This window comes from Petaurus breviceps, unplaced genomic scaffold (assembly GCF_028583685.1).
Source record: "Petaurus breviceps papuanus isolate PSGF00001 unplaced genomic scaffold, PetGlider_PUasm1.0 151, whole genome shotgun sequence".
NCBI lineage: Eukaryota > Metazoa > Chordata > Mammalia > Diprotodontia > Petauridae > Petaurus > Petaurus breviceps.
The window spans coordinates 20337418-20360135 of NW_027185712.1; the positions used below are offsets into that span (position 1 = coordinate 20337418).

General features: G+C 35.6%; 1 protein-coding gene across 1 annotated transcript in view; it reads right to left on the reverse strand.

The window, feature by feature from the left end:
- CLPTM1L (CLPTM1 like) overlaps positions 1 to 21372 on the reverse strand; it is a 43626-nt gene extending 22254 nt beyond the window's left edge. The window contains exons 1-10 of the mRNA XM_069076454.1: positions 20821 to 21372; positions 19758 to 19858; positions 17437 to 17626; positions 14297 to 14442; positions 13307 to 13385; positions 9376 to 9493; positions 8581 to 8675; positions 5939 to 6023; positions 3183 to 3286; positions 1294 to 1359 (exon numbers count right to left, since the gene is read on the reverse strand). Of these exons, the coding sequence (XP_068932555.1) occupies positions 1294 to 1359; positions 3183 to 3286; positions 5939 to 6023; positions 8581 to 8675; positions 9376 to 9493; positions 13307 to 13385; positions 14297 to 14442; positions 17437 to 17626; positions 19758 to 19858; positions 20821 to 20982 (1146 nt within the window). The 5' untranslated portion in view covers positions 20983 to 21372. The remainder of the gene's footprint in view (positions 1 to 1293; positions 1360 to 3182; positions 3287 to 5938; positions 6024 to 8580; positions 8676 to 9375; positions 9494 to 13306; positions 13386 to 14296; positions 14443 to 17436; positions 17627 to 19757; positions 19859 to 20820) is intronic.
- Between the last annotated feature and the right edge of the window lie 1346 nt (positions 21373 to 22718).

Here is a 22718-nt window from a genome sequence, read left to right on the forward strand (position 1 = left end):
AAACCCCACAATTTTCACAAAACTATTATATATTAAATTTCATACTGTATATATTCAAATAACTCTGAAAGATAATCAAAAGACAACTAGAGAATAATTCTGAATAATCTATATTTATAGTTTATAGGATATTATACTCTATTCACTGTTTTAAAATTCAAGCACAATCTATTAGAACATAAGCACAAACTAGATGTGGCTTTTCTAAGTTGAGAGTTAAAGATAACAGAAAAAAAGATTTACATAAATATGATTTAAGGGGTGGCTAGGTGGCACAATGAGTAAGAGCGCCAGCCCCAGAGTTGGGAGGACCCGGGATCAGTTCCAGCCTCACATACTTAACACTACACAAAAAAACTGGCCACGTAACCTTGGGCAAGTTACTTAATCCCAACTGCTTCAATAAATAAATAAATAAATATGATTTAAAATAGACTGGTATGCACAAATCATAGTATAAACTGCTGCAGCTGGGGGGTCTCCACCTTCTCTTGCCACCTATTCAAATCCACTTATCCTTTAAGTTCCATTATATTTAGTATAGTTTATATATACAGTTCTTACCACAAATAATGAATCCCATGAAGTCGCCTCATTATTCAAATCTGCACTATGTATTTCCACTGGGATGGAACCAATCACCAAATTTTACACAATTACATCTTTCAATAGTGTGAGTTCAAATACATGAGGCCATTTTGCAGAATTCATTATTTGCATGAATTGAGAATGAGCTATACCTCTCCATGAAGCCTTCCCCCCTCTTCCATTATAGACATTATCTTTCTCTTCTTTCAACTATTACTGACTTTGTTTGAACCACGCTTAGAGCACCCATCAATGTTTTAGATTTAAGCTATTGTGAATATGATTTTCTCCCCCCATCCTTCACAAAGTAAGCTCCTTGAGGATGGAAACCAATATTTTTCTAAATATATCCCCCACAGTACTATGGTGCCCCCTACCCCAAGAAAAGGTTTTCAATATATTTTCTTATGATAAACTGACCAATTTAAGACGTAAACAAATAAAACCTATTGCTGCTCTCCTCCTTGATCTAAGTCATGGAAAAAGTAAATTAAATCAATATTTTTTACTGAAAAAATTTTTAAATTTATTTTTATAGTTATATTTATATATATTTTTACTGAATAAAAAATTGCTACTTGCTCTAGACCAGTAAATGATTAATTTCAAAGCTGTAAATCTATGTGTGTGTGTGTATACACACACACACACATATCATATAAAATGTTCCTGTCGCATGTATTTCATCAAAATCTTCAGCTTTACCTGGAATGTGGGTCTTAGGCCTTTCCACTGAATGGTCATTTTCAATGCCTTTTTCACCTTCCATAGCTGAGGGGAAAATGCCAAATTTAATTTTTTATGCCAAGAACAAAAATACTACCAAAACAATGCAAAAATTTAAACAAAGATATCAATATATATAGTCCTTATGGCATCTGACATTGATAAAATCCCCTCCCCTAGAAGCTGTCATCTCTTGATCTCCACAGCATTACACTTTTTTTATTTCATACCCTCTGGATTTCTAGGTCTCTCTCCTTAGATGGTTCCTCCTTCTCCTCTCACCTCCTAACTTTGGCTACCTGTTCTTAGGCCCCTTTCTTTTTCCTTTCTACAGTCACTCTCTTAATAACTCAATTCTTTCACATTACTTCAACAGTTTCTTCTAAGCTGATAATTCCCAAATCTCCAGATGTGATCTCTTACTTACACTCCTATTCCCTATTTCCAACTGGACTCAATATCAACAGTTCAATATCTCTTTCCATTACCAGTTCAAATTCAATATGCCCCCAAGTTTGGATCACATACTTCCTAAATCCATGTAGACCCAAAGTTCTCACTAATATTAATTTATCCCTTTACTTAATATTAACAATAATTCGGATTTATGTAGAGCTTTAATGTTCACTAAGCACTGATATATATCCTAACTTGTGATTCTCAGGAGACGCGCCATTTTTTCCTACACTTCTATGTTACAGACTCTGGAGTCATGTTTCATTCTCTCTTCTTCATCTTTTCCATAACTAATTAGGCAAGATTTTTTTTTTTAATACAACTCTCACTTAGTTTCTTGCTGTCGCATCCCCACTGCCACTACACTAGGTAGACCCTGATCACCTGCTATTATTACAACTGTCTTCAAAATGGCCTAACTCTAGTCTGTCCCTTATAACTCCACCTATACTACCACTGGACTAATCTTCTCAAAACATTCCTTTTGTAATACCATTTTCCTGCTAAAGAATTTATGATGATTGCTTGTGTGCCTATGGCATCAACATTCTAAACTCTTTAGCCAGACTCTTAAAGTCCTACACTATTTTCTCTTCCTTACTTCTAATTCCATGTTTCCCAACTACACTACAAGTTAGGTTGCCCAGTTCATCGTCCAGACATGACAACTTGAGTTCTGCTTCTGTTCGCTGTTTATGAATGATTATATTTAAAGTTGGTACTATAATATGTAATTATATGCTGTTGAACATGATCTCTAATTGTTTTGTACTTAATAGTCCTATGTCCCTATTAAGACCATAAGCTCCTAGAAGGTAAGAAAAAGTCTCAACAGATTTTGAAACTGAGTATTTGCAATGGTTATATTTCTAGATCCAGAATATATAAAATCCTTGATGTGATCTCTAATTTTCTAGTATAAAATTCCTATGTTTTTCTCCTTTCAGAAATTTTATTTTGTAAGGAGCTCTATATTCAGATCAAAATATTTTTTTTGTACAATGTCTAAATACAGTACTTGGTTAATAGCAGACAATCAATTATCTATTGACTGAATGGTAATTATACTTATATGCCCAGCGACTATAAAAGAGAGAGGTCCTTCAGACAGATATTTCCTACTGTTGGTTAATTCAACAGTAAAAACTCCCAGATTATTTTCTCCCTTCTTCAAGGTATTGCAAAAATTGTTAGTACATACTTAATTTCTAAGATTTTTTTTAGTTGGTAGCATCATTCATGATTGAAAAATAATATTACCAAAACACATGTTAAAGGTTTTATATTTAGAGTTCCCCAAAACATTTATTGAATACCCCAATGCACAAAGTAAAAATTAAATTAGTAAAATTTTATTTTATAATTAAAATTATATAGACATCATCCTCTCGTAGCTGCTGAGAGAAACTCACTTCTATTACTGCTCCAATGCCTGCTGGAATCAGCACCAATAAACTTGTCTGCTCATCCAAAAGGAAAAGAAATATCACCACTGTACTGAAGCATCGCCAGAGCACTGCAGAAACAACCACACATTAATTTCCAGTAAGAATGGTGAAGAAGATTAGAGTAATTTCATTTCTGAGTCCTCATATTCTGCACTTTTATTTCCAGAGCCTTGGAGTGTTTATACTATTCTTGAAGTCAAACCACAACTGATTTTTAGGGAAATCCAAACCTTTCTATTTACACACTGATGACTTTAGGAAGGGAAAACTATGAAACAACTTAAAAGCAATTTAATTTCTCAGAGTCCACAGCACTCTCCACAATATTGTTGTAGAAGTTAAAGGACAGAGGGACAAAAATCACGATAACATGGTTTTTTTTTTTGCCAAACTCTGAGACACATCACATATACACACACAATCTGTACAACCGTGAGCAGGCAAGTTGCTTAACTTACCAGTGTTCCATGTAGTGAAAGACTTTTCATTTCTTATTTCTGGGCTTAAATAAGTACATGAACACTTTGCACTAAAGATTCAATGATCCTAAATTTATAGCCTTCTCCCAAATATTCCTTAATTAAAACTTCAAAATGAGTTTCATAAATAAGATTTAAAAGTGAAAGCATAACAGGATCTTTACAAAGCAATGTAATTAAGACAGAATTTTCCAGTCTTTTACAGGTAATTACTTTGAGCACAAGTAAGTTGTGAACCTAATAATCAAAATGTAGAGTGATTTTGAATTACAGAATCATAGGTTTAGAGTTGAAGGAATTTTAAAGGTTACACTAAGTGCAAAACTCTCATTTTACAGAAGAAGAAACTGAGTCCCCAAAAAGTAAAGTCTTGCTCTATATCACAGGTTTTCTGGGGTGAGATTTGAATCCAAGTCTTCCTGACTAAAAGTCTAGCATTCTCTCCACTACAGCATATAGTAGAGCACTGCAGTCAATCCAAAGATACTGGCAAATATTTTACAATTTAATGGTTCAAAGCTTTATCAGAATATCTGTTAAGTGTTTCAAAGGGAAAAAATTTTGTAAAAATATTCTCTTTTCCAATGTCTTCTAGAAAACAGATTGGATTACTTAACTGTACATAATAATTAACTCAACATTTATTAGATGCCTACTATATGGTAGGTATTGAGACTGTAAAGATCTGAAATGCTAACAATCTAGTAGAAAGTTATGTTTTTGTATTGTACATAAACCAGTACTACTTACAGTAGTTTTCCTTGGGGAATACCAAATGAAACTACTAAATTAGCAAAAGGACAGAGCACAAGCAAATCCACAAATTTAAAACTAGGGTGGCCTTTGCAGCAGTAAGCAGCTGCTGAAAAATTTCCTACTATCTCTAATGCATATCTAGTTTCTCAGTTTCAGGGGCCCCCAGTTTTGCTTAAAAGATATTGCTTCATTCTCTGTTCTCTGTATTCTGCATCCACAAAGTAGCAGACATGAACAAAATAAACTAGAAAGGCTGAAGGCTAGATCTGACACCATTTGGTGTTTTTTTTTCCTCCTCCAGATAAGACAGCAGAGGATAGAGTTGACTTGTAGATCTGACACTTCCATGTAGGTTCTTCTAGTAAACTTCCTGTGGGGCCTGGCCTTGTCCCTAGGCAGGTGGCTACTTCTTCCTCTCTCTCTATTCACCAAACACTAATCCCACCCAGACTTTCTAGGCTTTAAGTAGCCCTTACAATCCACCTGCCATCCCATCAGTTCATCTCATCTGCAGTATCTCCCAGTCCAGGATACAGGAAGTCCTTCCCAATGTCTAGTCCAACCTTCACGCAATTAGAAGAAACTCTGGGACATAAAGATTCAAGAACATCTTCTGATAGGATGAATTCTCACATTCTACCTAGAACCCTCACAACCTAGGATTCCCTAATTCTAAAGGGCTACTCAGTATTCAGGATTCCCTTGGGTCCAGTTCTCCATAAATATCAAAATCACAGTAGGCTGTTTTTGAAGGGACAGGCTGGAATGACAATGTGGTCTGGAAGGAATGCTGAATTTTATATTCATCGCATATGTTTGTTGAATTTGTTAAATTTTCATTCTTCACATCCCCCAAGCCCTATTATCCCCCTGCCAGTATAGTCTACAGAAATTATATGAATCAATTTTTATGTATTAATATGGTTCACTAGTTTTAAAAATGTACAGTTTACACAGTAAAATTCAGAGGTAATTAAAAAACAATAATAATAATTTAAAGGTAATAAATTGGTTGGGGATATCTGCCCCAATTTTTTCATCTATAATCTATATTGTAAACACAATCTTTAGGATATAAAAATGGAATTTTAAATATCAAAAGTTCTCATCACTACCACCTTGCTATAATAGATATTCCAGAAATTCTCTTAAAGGGGAATTTATGTAGCTCTTATGAAAGAAGAAACTGTTTGGTTGGGCAGTGATCTGATAGATGGAAATGTTTTTAATTCCTAGTGTTCATGACATTGGGAAGTAATTATACTGCCTGAAAAGGTTGTCATCATGTAAGGTCTTTCATAAGACACTTCATAACTAGTATTATGCTCACTGACATGAACATACCAGAAACGGTGTCATTCTGTTCAATCATTCAAAGCCGACAGATAATTTATCATTGTTCTAAATGATATGGTAGGGAAAGGATGTTAAAAAAAAAACCCCACACACTATCTACTATCTACCTTCAACATAATATATAATTACCTGCTTTAGTAGACATTCCAATCATATTCTTCTTTTTCTTCCAGAAGCTGATATCATTTTTAAAGGCCAGAAAATCAAAAAGAAGCTGAAAATGGCAAAACATGACATAAGCTTAAATTTAAAAATACACATACATGTTGAATTCCCTATTTTAAATCACACATGGATTCAAACTCCTACCATATTTAAAGATGAAAAAGAATATCTTGTGCTCTGGCACACGGAGAATTTATAAAGTAACAATAGCCATTTTAAGATTAAGTGTAAAATATAGCAGTGGACATAAGTGCTTGGGTATTTCACAGCAAGAAGAGTTCAATATGGGTTGGATTAACTAGGGGAGATGTTTTGGAGATGGGATTTCAGCTGGGCTTTGAAGGATGGAAAAGATTAGGACATCAGAAATGAGAAGGATTATGAATCTGAAATGAATTATAAAATAGATTATACGTACAAGTTATATAGATATTACAAAGTGTATACACACACACATATTGCAAATTGCATGAAATATCAAAAATATCAGAATACTCAAATAATGAGAGAAAACAGTGAAAAGCATAGCATGTCTAAGAAAATATACCTGCATAGGAGAGTAATGAAACTGAAAATGTAAACACTAGTTAGACTGTAGTCAAACTGTAGATGCTTTTGAATGTTAAAATAAAAGGTTTGAATTTTAACTTTAGAGGTAGAGGTGGGAAAAGACATGATTAAAAGGAGGTTTTTACAAATATTCCTCTGGTGGCAAAACACAGGACAATTTGGAAATAGGAGAGCCTAGAAACAAGGAGAATTCAAGCACGGATGTTGACATGGTAGAATGATTAGCTATGAAAGCAGCATGATAAAGTGGGATGAGCACTGGTTCTGGAGTCAAAGGACCCGGGCTGGCATCTCCCCTCTGATGGTCACTACTCCTTGTGTGATTTCATGCAAAGTCATTTAACCTTCTTGGACCTCATTTTCCTCATCTTTATTACACAGAGATTCAACTAGATATTCTTTAAGTTCACTTCCAGTTCTAGATTTGTGATCCCAAAAGGATGGCAGTTAAATCATTTGATAAACATTTAGGGAATGAATAGTGGCACCAATAATATAGTTTAAAATTGAATATGTAAATTGTATTACTTGATATTTTTCTTGTGCTTTAGTTTTATCCATAAAGTAATTTTCCTTAAACATGAGTCTGACTACGTGACTTCCCCATTCAAAACAACTTCAGTTGGTCCCTACAAACTCCTTACTGTACAGGACATCCCCTAAGTCTGGAATGTACTCCCTTCTTCACTCTACAGCAGAGTCCCTTTCTCCCTTTAAGACATAGCTCAAGTATCACTTTTGCATGAAGCCTTTCCTGATTCCCCAACTGCTTGTGCCTTCCCTTCCAAACTGTATTTAACTGTTATATATGAGTGTGTATACACACATATAAATTTTATACTTATGTTGTACATATATTTAAAAATATTTGTCTTCTTCATCAGAAAGTAAGCTCCTTCACAGACGGAATTGCTTTGTTCTTTTTACTTGTATCCCCAATGCCTAGAATAGTGTATGCTTAAAAAATACTTGCTGATAGACTGATTAGCTTGAAGTCAAAGTCAAAGAGCTGGAAAGAATCTCAAACTCTTATATCTCATCCCTATTTATGGCTCCTTTTTTAAACATTTATAGGTTTTGGAGTTGGGAGGGCCCTTAGATATATGTACTCCAACCACTACATTTTATAAAAGAAGAAGTTGAGGCTCAGAGAATCAAAATAATTTGGCCAATTCCACAAAAGAAATGTCTACTAGGATGCATACATAAGTCTTCTAACTGCAAATACAGAGTAAGAAGAATGAAATACAGGGAAATGGTGACTGTCCAAATCACTATTCATTATTTTGCTATCACATGCAAGGACACAGTACAGTGCCTTTCACATAGCACTTGATACTGGCTTAACTGCATGGTCATGTACTTGAAATAATAAAGTGAATCAAGACAATGACTCTCTAGGAGGCACTTCATAGGATGTAAACTGCTTGAGGGTGTGGATTATTTTATTTTTGTATTCCCAGGGATATGGCATAGTGTTTGGCACATAGGTACTTTAATAAATCCTTTTTGACTGATTTATTATCTAATCTTCCTGTTATTGCTCAAAACATTTATTCCTTTTTTTTTTTTTTTTTGGAAATGACTTCAGAATCAGTCTGCAAGTCACACAACAAAATCAGTCTTGTTTCTTTATAGATAAAGAAATCTACCTGTGCTGGCTGGGAACTAAAAGGGACTAGGCTGAAGCTGGAAACCAGGGGAAACCTCACACAGAGAACATCAGGGAGTAGAACTCATTAATGTTCACTGATCTGCTGTAAATGCTACAAGTAACAGAAGAGGTGTAACTGGTTGCAATATGAGCAGCTCCAAGTCAAGGAATACAATACAAAAGATTATAATTAAAGTTTGCTCTTATTAAAGAATTGTAGCTTTTTATTGACACTGGCATACAAAACTAAAGCAATGTTAAGCAAATGTTAAAGAGGAAAAATTCTTAGTTTAACCTCCATATTTAAGCTCTACTACTGCAAAATTTTCCCATTCTATATATTGACAGAGAATAAACAGTAAAGTACCAAGGATTCACTTACATGAAATGCTGCTACAAAGAAAGTCAAAGCTAAGAAATACAAGTTGGTATCTACAAAAATTCCTTTTACTTCATCTGCATCCTTTTCTGAGAATCCTATAGAAAATAATAAAATTTGCATTATAAAGTCAAATATGCAGCCCCAAATTTATCTCATGCTACAGTTTTTAGTTTATGATAACATACTGATTTTATTAATCTATCAAAAAAAGGAGGTTCAATTGGAAAAAAACTAAAAGCATTTCAATAAAATGGGGCGGCTAGGTGGCACAGTAAATAAAGTACTGGCCCTGGAGTCAAGAGGACCCGAGTTCAAATCCAGAATCAAACACTTGACACACTCCCTAGCCGTGTGACTTTGGGCAAGTCACAACTGCCCTCCAAAAAGCAAAAATGAAAAAGAAGATTACAAAGAGTACACTGTCAAAGAACTATAAGGGAAACAAATAATTGATTGCAATGATTAAAATAGGAATGTAAAATAATCTCTAAAAAGTACCTGAAAGAAGGAAAATATATAGTTGATATATTTCTGCTTAAAAAAGTCAAACATAGGCATCTGGACACACACAAAAAAAAAACCCATATGCTCAGCAAAGTCAATAAATAACAATGCTTAATTGTTAGCCAAATATTTTTGGAAAAAAAAATGTAAAACATTAGGAACTGCTTGCCAAAAACGAAAATAAATAAATAAAACATAGGCCTTTAATTGCAGTATTGTGTTCCATGGAATTTCTTAAAACACACAGAAATCTGAAAACATTAAATAACGATCACATATATCACAACATACCAAACTGTTGTAGGGAGTACACAGCATCTTGCATGTGAATCCAAAAACGGAGTTTTCCTAATGATATCTTGTCATACGACACAGTTAGAGGTAGTTCAGTTGTTGAACGATTTATTACCTGAATGTCCCCCCAAAAGAAATAAATTTTTAAAATCTGAACCAAACACTGTACAAAATGATGAAGTTTTTCAAGTAATCAAAACCAAAGCAAACCTGGTAATCATTCTGTCAATATGCCAGTTCAGGTCTTTATTTCAAGACTGGACTACTTCCCTGCCTTTCTCTCTTTCCTTGAACCCCCCTTCCAACTGGAATTTTCTTTCCTCTCACATTATCCAAATTTTATCCACTTTCCAAAGCCCAGATTAAATCCTACCTCCTTCATGAAGCTTCCCAATCACTCTACTATGAACTGGTTCCCTTGCCCTTCCTCTGAATTCTCAAAACACCCATTATCCATACCATAAATTTATTTATCGTCCTGTTAAATTACATATGTATATTTGATCTTCCTGAATATAATAAAAGTTCTTTAACAGTATAAACAATGCCTTTATATCCTCTAAAGGACCTAATACAGTGTACAAAGTAGTTACTTAGTAAATATTTTGATTAAATACAGAAATGGGAATAATATGATAAATGAACAACTGTCTTCATCTTGAAAGTTTTTCATTCATGTAGTCTGGATATTATGAGTATTTGGTACAGCAACTTCTATTAAAAATATACTTTAAATTTTTATAGATTAAGCCCAGGTGAAAGAATTGTTTATAATGATGTTCTAATTCCACACTATTTATTTAATCCTCAAGGATAGTTAGGGATTTGCATTTGTAGGATGGGGATATGAATTCTGTTTTTAAAGGACCTGTTTTTCTAGGTACCTGGGAGACACTAAATTTTTGCAATTTGCAAATTCAATCATTTCAATACATAATCTACATTGATCTAGGGTCCTTAAGATTGATCCTTCTCTAATTTCTGATGGGAATCACCTGATCCTGAATCACTACCATAAACCCTTCTGATTATCCAAAGAAATTTATTCTCTGTACAATTTATTAGCCATTTGTCCACATATCTTTGGCTGAGTTCATATGGGTGTCAGTCTTCTTGTTTCTTCTCTTGGATTTTAGTAATATCACTGGCTGTCTAGATATAAACTACTTTTAATTTACACTCAACAAATACAGGGGCATATATCAAAAGAAGTCTTTTCTGTTTTTTCCAAAAGTATGTTTATCATGAATACCTATTAATGCTCTATCTTCTTTTTGAAAAGAAGTATTAATCTTTCTATAGCTCTCTTGGGGTGACAAATCCAGGTTTTGTTGTTTCTTTTTTTTGAAATGTTATTATACATCTTTGTTCAGACTCCTTCTAAATATGTTCTTATCCTATCTTACCATGCCCAGCCTATGTGCTAAGACTGGTATTGCAAAGGCCTTAACTAATTTAAATGCACATTCATTAAGCTTTGCCTTCTGAGATGCCAGTTTCTCAACATATACTGGCCAAGGCTTCTCTCAGATTGCCTTATGCTTGTTTGTTACATCATGAAGAAAATCAATCAATAGGTGATTACCATTATCAATTGGTTTGTCTTGACCTCCAGATTCAAGTTCAAAGTCTTTAGTTTATGTTCTTTCTTGGTATATACTAAGAATTTTACTTTTTGGGTAAAAATGGCATTTTGGGATCACTGGAAAAAGTTTCCACGAAACAAAGTAGATTTTTAATGTGATTTTTCATTGGAACCATATAACTTGATGTTAGCCATGTACATCAAGTGATTAATACAATGTTTTGGAATGACTCTTCCTTTTCCTTAAAAGTCATAATCAGTTCTAGTCAGGACTACTATTGATAATGGGGCTAAGGCTAGGCAGAATCATAGCAAGTGTATGCATCAATAGTTCTTCACATTACTTTGTTGGCAGTATGTTTTATATTGAGCCTTTAAGGAGAAAAGTTTTTTATTCGAACATCAAATACTCTAGCATACTCACTATGCTTAGATCTCTTTTATATGTTTACTGTACATCATATCACTAAGAATGAGGAACTTAAGTCAAAGGCTTTGTGATAATGCAAAGTAAAATGTGACAGCATTTTTGGAAGGCTTGTTCAAACACCAAATTAAAACATGTTGGGATTTTTTGACACACTCTTTGCTTCTCTACCAATCATCTTTTAAGTATAGACTTTTTTTAAGAGGATAAGATGTGCTTGCTTTGTACAAAGTACCTAAACATGCAGCTGGTCTATATTTGGAAGGGGTCACTTTTATTAATGTGTTCTTTTATTAATAAGTGATGTTTTCTGTTAAGAAGGATGGGATCAAGTTTGCATTAGAAATGAAGCTAATAAAAGTACTTTGCTAGTACAGAAAGTTCTTACTTTACATAAGTGAACCGTTTTGCAGACCTCTACATAAACCAATTTTTACAAAATGTAAATGTGCCCTTGGACATGGCAAAGGGAGGGAAACAGGGAGGAGGTTCATGCTTATGGGATAACATCAGTTTCTAATTTTGTCATTATGTTAAACTGGCATATAATAAAAACAATTGTATTTTCAACTTTATTTCCTAGGTGCTCATGGTTTACTTATGTTAGTGTCTTTGACCACATGTATCAAAGCATTTTCAACATGCAGAGTATCAGTAATTCTAATTTGTTCTAAAGTGCCCACCAGAAATTATACACCAAAGCCCCCTTAAACCTGCTAGAGGGGACCCCTACTAGGTTCCTTGGAAACCACCTAATAAGCCCCAGTAGTAAAGAAATGTTTCACTTGTGTTGCTAGAAACATGTCACAGATTCCCACGGATTCAGGTCTGTTTTGCTTCAATAGGAATAATACCGAGAAAGCTTCGCTTCAATAGAAACAATGCTAAAGACACTGCCCCCCCCCAGAAACATACTCTGCTGCTCGCGACCACAGTGTCTATAAAACGACCCTCGGAGAGGCCGTCGCCGGCCGGGTCATAAACACTCCTATCAAATCACTATTGGTTTCGCGGTCTTGCTCTCTCGGCTATCCATTACAGTTCTCGATACGTTGGAAGTTTTTCTTCTGCCAGAACACCAAAGAACATCACTTTCTGCTATTCTCTGGGTCGAGGTGTTCATCACAATAGTTCCAGGAGAGCCTGTGTGCAACCCTGTGCTGTCCAGCGTATTTCATACTGGCTGGGGTATTAACCCAATCAGTGGCACTGCTAAAACCCAACTGGCCAGTTTTTCAGGTTTCTGAGTTTTTTCATTATATTTATCATCCCATTCTCATCTTTTTTTTTTATGGGGTTCAAACAGTAGTAATCACTGGAAAAGCTGTCATTCTGCTATTTATTATTCCTTTATATTTAATATTCTATGAATTGTTGCACAGGTAAATAAGATCAACTTTTTCATTATTATTGAATTTGCTATTATTCTTATAAAGTCTAGAAGGAAATCATAGTCATTACATGTTATGGTTTTTATTCATATAATGCCTGTGTGCGCATTACTACTTAAGTTGGCTGGGCTCACATGAGGGAAGAGTGTCCCAAAACATCACTTTGGATTATCCAACTTCTGATATAGCCACAAGAGATTCTGTTAACATATATACACATCTATATATTAGAGTATGTATGTCACATATGTTCTCTAAGCACCAGTTGATAAGCTGCCTCTTCTAATGCTCTAAACAGTATCTCTACACACTGAATATACTATATCTGTATACATCTATATACTATCTATATTGAGAACATACTACATATTCTGAAAGGGTTAGTTTCTAAGACATAAATTAAAATGTTCCTTTTCTTAGAAAGAAAATCTTTTTAAGTTACTCAATAGCAAAAACTAGCAAAAGAATGATCATCACTATAATTATCTAATAGTTCATTAAAGCAATGAATAGACAAGCACTCACCATTAGATCTTTAACTCGGTTGCTAAGTTGATCAATAAATAGTATGGGCAAGTAATGTACTGTTTTTCCCAACTGAACCCTGTGATATTAAAATAAAGATTTTAATATGAATTCTGGAATAGTAAGCCATCTAAGAAAAAAAGTTTAGTATGATAGTCTGCATCTACACAATAACTAACTATTAAATTATATTATCCTAGTCCATGATTATTTCTGTCTTTAGAAGATGAGCCATAAGCTTGGATAACTCTTACTGGTCTAACTTGAAATTTATGTCTAAATAAAGATCAATTCTGATACATCATAATAAAACTTCTCAAGACGATTTTTTTTAAACATTCGACTTTGTTATAACTAAATATAAAAGACACCTAGTGTTTCTGTAACCACTTACCTATGAAAAGGATAAAAGTGTGCAATCTTAATAGAGAAAGAAGAGATAATAATTTACAAGGTATTAACTTAAGTAGAAATAGTAATCTTACTACAGTGAGGACTTGAGAAAGCATAGAATGAAACTCATAATCTAACAAATAATGTAAACGTTCTCCACAATAACTTCAGTGTCATATAGCAAAACTAATAACTGGAGTTTGTTTTACTTGCCCCATCCTAATTATGCTAATGACTTGAAATAGTCAAAAAGAAGACAGTGGGAATAAGCCTGATAAAAGGTGGTACCCTTCAGAATCTGCTTAATAAGCTCAACCATTAGTGAATTGGCAATACATTTTTAATTTTCTATATTCAAATTTGAATTCTAACTAGTCATCCAAAAAAGTTCTGCCTTATTTATACCCTCTACCACCAGTCTGTACCAGCTCAAAGAATGAAAATTTACTTTAATTAAATGAAGCCATGAATTCCAAGTAATTTTTTGATCACCCAGAATTTTGAATTATCCCCATGTCAGTGGTGTCTCCATTATCATGGAGAATCCAGAGCTGACTGCACTGTTAATATGTATTTACTAACTGAATCGTCACTTACATCTTCATGTATCTGTGAACATCAGCAGGGAGAGAGGACCCATCAAAGACAAAATCATCCACCATCACATTGAGTGTTAACCTTGATCTCCAGTGAGAAACTGGCTCATCTAGGGCATTTGTTGGTTTCTTTTCTGCTTCGATTTGCTTGTAAATAAAAAAGAACCATGTATTAATCAACATCAATAACATACAACCTGAACTTTTCTGCCTCCTTGCCTTCACTCATGTTGTCCCCTATACTGTCCTTTATTGAAATTTTTCCTATTCTTCTCATTTCAGTTTAAATTCCCCCTTAGTGATCTTTTCACAGTCATCCTCCTAGTCAGTAGTAATGTCTTCTTTATCCAAGTTCAGAGAGCATTATTCCTTTCTTATATGTTTTTAAATACTCTTAATTCGGGGGAGGGGGGACGACTTGGGGCCTTCTAGATCCTTTGGTGCAGCCTTTTGCCTGAATCCAAATTTTATAGAACAAATCCTTTTATTAAGCGGATTTGTTCTGTGAAGTTTGGACTCAGTCAAAGGGCTGCACTTGAGGACCTAGAGGGCCACATGTGGCCTCGAGGGCAAAGGTTCCTCCATCCCATTTGTACTGTGTAGCTACTGACTAACTTGTGCTCTCACCCCTAGTATTATTATTATTTTTTAAAGCAATCAGAGTTAAATAACTTGCTCAAGGTTACACGGCCAGTTATTATTTTTGTGTGGGTGCCGAGTATCAGAGGCCGGAACCAATCCCAGGTCTCCTGACACTGAGGCCGGTGCTCTTACTCACTGCGCCACCTGGCCGCCCCTAAGCAATTGGGGTTAAGTAACTTGCTCAAGGTTACCCTTAGTATTATTAATAACTGACACTTATAAAATGCTTTACATACGTTACCTAATTTAATCTTCACAACAACCTTATAAGGTAGATGATATTATTATCATCCCTTGCAGATGAAGAAGTGGAAAAATGGAGAGGTTATTTGATTTGCCCAGGGTCACAGTTTATTATTCAGTGATGAGGGAGGACACAAACTGGCTCCCAGTACTCTGGGACTGTGCTCTGCCACTGGGCTGCCTCCATGTTCCCTGAGTACAGGAACCTCTCCCCCAACAAGTGGTTGGGAGGCACTTAATAAATAGTTCCTGAATGAATGGAAAATTAATATATTAACACCTATGTTCTTATACACTGTCAAAACATAAATGTATAATGTGTATGTTCTTATACTTTGTCAAAAATAAACAACAGCATATGGGACCTTTACATTTTGGTAGTAAAGCAGATAAATTAAGAATTCACACTACCTGTTAATGGCTCAGTCTGAACACTCCATTCTAGTCCATCACCACCTAACTTGCCTTGGACCCTAATTTATTTTTTTTAATTTCCATCTTTCCAGATGAAAGAGGAAGTCATGAGGCTGTCATGCTTTGTTCAACTCAACCTTTCTAGTTCTGAGTTACTAAGATGAGCTCTTGACTGCTCTCAGAAAGGCCTCCCAATTGTTATTCTCGGAACCTCCGAGATGCATAAAAGACAGTGCATACACTGGTAGTTTGCTGCTTTAAGAAATCAGCAACTGAACTAAAAAGAAGATCCTTCCAAAACCAAGTGTCGGAAATTGTTTAGAAAGAAAAGGAGGTAATTGACAATAAATCTTTATAAAATACAATTCAGAAAAAGAATTAGAATGGAAATACTATAGATGGTTTGAGGACTAATTAATAAGGAAAGTTTAAAAAAACTCAATTGTTTACAGTGATTTACATAAGATTTGGAAAGAATATTTTTTTGCATTATTTTATTTACCTTCTAAAGGAACTTCAATGCTTTACACATGAGAAATTAAGAGACCTGTCTTGGAATCAAAAAGACCAAATCCTGTCCTTTGCTACTTCCTACTTGTGTGACCTTGGAACTCAGTCTCCTGAACTGTGAAATAAAGGGACTGGAGCATGTCCTCCAAGGTTCTCTCCAGCTCCAACTTTATGACCCTACTACATCACTGAGGGTGGGACATGTATGACTAGAAAGAAGGTGAGCTGATCAAGATAACAAGAGTTGAGTTGAGCAAGGTGAGCAAGAGTTCAAGTGTTGCATCCATGAAAAATTAAAAGACCAAGAAAAAGGCTTCTAGGTCACTGAATAGATCCTTTATGTAAGAAAAAGGACAAAAATTATAAATGATTAAAAAGTATAGGCAGGAAATTCCCAAACTGATGAGGATCACGGAGCAAGTGAAGTATAAGTAACTGGTCGATTTCTAATTTTTCTTAATCGATCAGCCCATCATCTGACTGACTTCATTCAGTAGAACATTTTGTACATGTCATTCATCTAAAGCGTTTTCTCCAAAGCAAGTGATCTTGCTCTAAAGATCATCTCATTTTTTATTTACTTATTCTTTTTCAAGTCTATAATAATCTTAATAAATAAATATGACAGTAAAGGTAAACAAGGATTCACATATTTTTAGCCCTATTATTCTATTAAATTGTGAAGTTACTAGCTTTGGGAGTATGAACCTAGTTTGGGAAATATGCAACTAACTCCTCAAAATGATTTCTAACAAATGAAAAAGAGACTACAGAAGTTTCCTCAAAAATAATTTCATGAAATCTGGACATGCCATGGATTTGGGAAGTAGTCTGGGCAAACTAGGTTATTTCCCAATTTGTTTTTGTATTTCCTAGCATTAAATATGTCATGTATCTTGCTAATAAATAACAAAAAATAATAACTTTTGTTACATAGCAGTTCAAAGACTATAAAGTGCTTTATATACATTACCTCATTGAACCCCACAACGATGGAGTGAAAGAAGTGCTCTTATTATGTACTCATTTTACAGCTGAGAAAACTGAGACTCAAAGAGGTTAAGAGACTCGTACATATCACATAGCTAGTAAGTGACTGATACAGGATTAGTCTAGATCTTTCAAACTCCAAGTCTGATGACTTATCTGCTATGTTATGCTAAAATTCCATTACAAATGATTAAATTCAAATATTTATCTTACTTTCAAAATTATAGTGTGATTTTATAATTAAAATTTCTAAGCTATCTTGCAAGACATGCCTCATTTCTAAAAAACCAAGAACAGCAAAACAGAACAGCCTCCATTTTGATTAGTAAACACTAAGCTTACCTGGGTAGCGGATTCTCCTGTCAGAAGATTTATTTCTTCTGGTTTGGGAACCATGTATGTAGTGAGAGGACTGACAATATGCACCTGCTTACCATCATGCCAAGGCAAGATCCCAGCATGGTGAAGAAATATGTAAGCATATAATGTGCCATTATTTCTTGTTTTCTTTGGCACAGATACATTGACTGTCCTGAAGCAAAAATAAAATAAAGATAACAATCACCTGCGTAGTATGAATAATAACAGCAGTTTCAAAACAACTAATTATAATCTAGAATTGACCAAAAAGACACCTGCACATGACTTCACTGAAAGCAGTACATTTCATAACTATTTTTGTAATAATTAGCATTTTAACAACAAAATCAACTTATAATTTCATCTTACTTAAAATATTCATTTCCTAACTAAAATTTTGTGATGTACTTGGTGCAAAAATTATAACCACCATTTTATAAATTATAAATCATAGATCACAGAATAACAGAACTGGAAGGAACCTTAGAGGGCCATCTAGTCCAACCATCTCACTGTACAGATGAGAAAATTCAGGTTCAAATCAGTTAAGTGATTAAGTGGCAGAGCCTGGATTCAAATTTTGACCCTGCCTCCAAGTTCATAGTTCTTTCCACTTACTGGGAGGTTAAGTAATGAGGGCATAATCAAAGAGCTAATTAATGTGTTTGAGGAGGGATTTGAAGCTAGGTATCCAAACTCTCAAATCAAGTAATTTAAGTAATCCAAATACTAAAGTGTTTCATAGAGGTCAGAACTTTAAAGCAATCAGAGTCTCCCAAAACACAAAGTCTAGTTTTAAAACCATTCTTATTTTTAAAGATCTACTTTTTGTAGATCTTAGATCTAGATCTACTTTCTCTTCAATGGAAACTGAAAACTTTATGTACCTAATATTGTGCATCTGTAGCTTCCTCTTCATAGATCAAGGACAGTATTTTATTAGAAACAAAAAAAATGTGGGCCAACAGCAAGCTAGTTTTATCTCTGAATTGGCTAGATTTTGCCTATGTAACTATTACAGGTTTAAATTATATAGCAGTTTAAGTCGTTGTTCTATAAAAGTTTTTTAAGAATGACATAATTTTATGATTCCAATGTAGTAAATTGTTAAATTTCTACATGCACTGAATTTTTAAGGCATTAAAATATCCAAACATTCTAATGACTTTAAACAGTAAGCATTTTTTATCTCCAAAGAATTCCTCCTGTAGTGACAAATACAATGAAAAATACCACAGTACTATTACAAAAAATTAAATCTCCACACATACAAGTTTCAAACAAACAGTGAATTAGAAGTATCTGTCTCATAAATTCCTCAAATGCTAATCTAGAACTTTCTTGATAGGATTATTCAACCAGAAATTTTTTCAAAAATGCATCCACTGACAGCACATTCTTAAAAATCTAGTGTTCTCTTGTCACATTTTTAGTTCTTGTGATAATAGCGAGCATTCCTGACTGAAAATATGTGGTTGTTGAGTCACAACTTCACAGTATTCCTCTTAACGCTGTAAGAATGTCAGTTATTGATTTGCATTGGTAGGGGCTGTTTCCTCACTGGGGATTCTTTACACCAAAGAAATCACAACTCCAGACCAAAATAAATGTGTGTGTGTGTTTAGTGCACAAATGGAGCGTTTGCTGGCCCTAGTTGCCAATGATGATTTCCATTTAAAAGCTGTGAATAATTGATAAAACAAAATAAATGAGAATCCTAAAAACAAATGCCTTCCTATCTTTAAGATTTAATGACTTGAGATACAATTAATTTTTGTTTCCCATTTAAAAAAATTAACTTCATATATTTATATTTTTCTCTTATTTGGCCTTTATATTCAATCTATTTTCTTATCTCAAGAACCTTTACTTTTATATAGATGTCAACAAAACAAAGCAAAGAAAATTCAAGTTCTTCATATTGTATACAATATACTACTCATACGCAATATGAAAAACATAAACATACTCAATGTAAACATTGACATTAATTTCTGCCAAATACATTTGTTATTTTTAGTTCTAGAAACTATCTTTTGTATGTTGTTCACATTGTGATTACTGTACTCGGGTTGGAGTATAGTGATTCTAAAGTGTGATTCTTAACTATACATAATGTACTCTGGTATGCTGCTGACTTTAGAATTTAAGAATATTTTGTTTCTTAAACCTGATAAAATTAAGGCTTTGATTATAAGAAAGAGTAGAATGCTACACTTATGATCTTAGCTTTTAAACAATGTGCTTTCAACATGAAAAACAACCACGTTTCATTTAAAAATTTACAACACTTAATATCATACCTTTCGAATTTAGACTCAACATCAAAATCTTCCACATTCAAAACCAGATCTATATTATTCTCAGCACCAAGATTGGACCTTGTAGTGGTGTACACACTTAGCTGGCAAGCAATGATGATAAAGGAAAATTAGTGCACAAGGGACCCTTGTTAGAAAATGTACACAAATCCAACAAAGTTTCCCCATTCCACACATACACTACTGATACTTTTACAATATGACCAGCTAAAGAAGTTGGCAAAACAGTTTTATCTTTGGAAGTTAAGACATCCTAAACTACATTATAAACACAAAAAGAGAGAAGACACATGTCATATCTAGGGGATAATTTGATAACATATTAATAAAAGCTACTAATAAAAAGCCCTAGAGAATGGAGGAAAGGGAACCAAAGATCTTTGCCCTATTGTAAATAGACACAGTAAATCTAATTTATTTGAAGAAACTAAGAACAAATTCCCAAAGCAGCAATTTGTCTTCTCATTCAAAAAAGTAGGTATATGAACAGCAGTCAGTCTCCCAGCTTGGCCCCATTACACAGAGAACCAGAGAGATGGGTTAGTAGGCAGATATTCTCTAATTGGGATGCCAGTTTGTGTGCACCCATGTGCACATACACACATATAACATGTTAGAGCTGTTGTACATGTATACAGCACATATTATAGTGCACAGTGCGATACAACACATACATGAATGGTACACCTGTCATCTGTGTACATATACACTTGCCCACATGGATATGTTATCCACACATTCTCACAATGCACCCAACACGTTCTTTCTGCTGTGTGCATACACACCTTACGTTACATGTGATTATGTGTATACACATGTAATATGCGACATTTGCTAGATGTTATGCGCATGTGCTCTTTATGCATGTTTTCTCTATGTGTGAATACACATGTTAAATCGGCTACATGTGACTATGCATGCTATAGGTGATTCACATACACATATAATGCACACACTCTCTTAAGGTCTAATTTTAGCGATGACACTGACTCGGAGGGGCGCGCACAGGTGAGGGGCGGGCCAGGGGAGGGGGAGGGGCACTCACCTGCAATTTGGGCCTCCGCGCCAGGTACGGTTGGATGCAGTTGCTGTCCCCGCTGCACGGCCTGGTGTAGACGATCCCGTACATCACCCAGCAGGTGTGCACCACATACACCACGAACACCCCGACGATGAGGCTGGTAAAGGAGCTCCGGCTGCTCCACATGGCGCCGGGCTGCCTCAGGGGGAGATGACACCCAGCACGTGGGCCGAGGGGCGAACCCGGGGGTGCGCGGGGCGGGGGCGCGCGCCCTCACCAGTCCCTAACGTGCACGCGCACGGGGTGGGGGGTCGTCCCCTCCCCCTGTTCCGAGGAGGCTGAGGGAGCGTCCGGGAGCCTGGCTGCCTTTGGGGTCGCTGCCGCTGCCTGCAACCAATCACTGAGAGGGCTCCGGGCCCCGCCGCTGGGACACGTAAGGGGGCCGTGCCCGAAGAGGCTCCGTAGCACCTCTCATGTTCCCAGTTCGTCCAGGGCCAACGGCGGCATCTCTAACCTGTCACTGCGGGATTTGCCGAGCGGACACTCCAGAGCGCTTCCGGGGAGGGAGGAATCGCTCTTCCGGAAGTTGCCCCACCCCTCCTTCCGCCCCTTGGTGCTGCCCCGCTACCCCCTGGGAAGTGTAGTCCTCTCCACGTACCTTCCGCCTTTGTCCTTGAGCCCCTGAGGACGTCCTCTCCCTTTCAGTTTCTAGGTCTCTTTCCCCGCCCTTTTCCTCAGCACTCAGAAAGGAAAAATAAAAGTTCTCTGACCCTCTCTGTAGAATCACAGGCATGCAGACCAATCTAAGGTCTTTGTCAGTTTTTCCCCCCACTTAGGAAAAAAAATGTAGTTTGTTTCTTATTTCCCAACAACTAATTTTTGAAAACTTTGAATTCCGGATTCTCTCCTTTTCTCCTACCCCCGAGGAGGCATCCGACAGATATCGATACATGTTGTTGTTATTGTTTAGTTTTCATTCATGTCTGACTTTTCCAGACTCCATTTGTGGTTTTCGGGAGGAAAATACTGGAATGGTTTGCCATCTCCTTTTCTATCTCATATTGCAGATGAGGAAACTGAGGCAAACAGAGCTAAGCGGTTTGCCTAGGGTCACACAGCTAATAAATGAACCTCCAGGCCTAGAGCTCTTTGCACTGCACCACCTAGCTGCTCCCCCCACCCCATATATGTTAAGTCATGCAAAACATTTCCATGTTTGCCATGTTGCAAAAGAAAACATAGACCAAAAAAAAGAAAAAGAAACCCAAGAAAAAAGTATGCCTCAATCTGCATTCAGAATCCATTCTCTCTCTAGTAGTGGATTACGATTTTGTTTTGTTTTTTATCGTGAGTCCTTAAGAAGATTTACAGGTCATCTCGGATGACCGACTCCGTCATTGGACAACAACCAGTAAAATCAGTTCCAAACAACCAGAATTAAAATGTTTGCCACACCATAACTCTAAGCCCTTTCAGAGAATAGAGGACAGTAGAACATCCTGATGAATGCTACAAGATGACTACCTGTGTCTGACAGGCTGAAAGAAACCTGCTGGGCAGCCACAACGCCAGGAAAGCCAACCTGGATATGTCAGGTTCAGAAAGTAATACTGAATGTTTAAGTAAAGAACACAAAATGATTGTCATTCTAAAACTCAGAATTGCAAAGAATGGCTTTGGCTAACAGCAGCCAAAATTTTAACCTAAAGGAGGGACTTTACATGTAGAAGGTGCAAGGATATAGGGGAAAAAAGTGTTAGATTTTGCGTAAGAACTTGGTTCAAAGCCCAGCTCTGTTGTTTATTTAACTGCTACTGGGCAAATCACACTTTGTCTCTCTTGGAAAGAAAGATGGATAAAATGGTCTCTAAGGTCTTCTTCCAGTTCTGACATTCTGTGAGCATGTATATAATTCAGTCTCT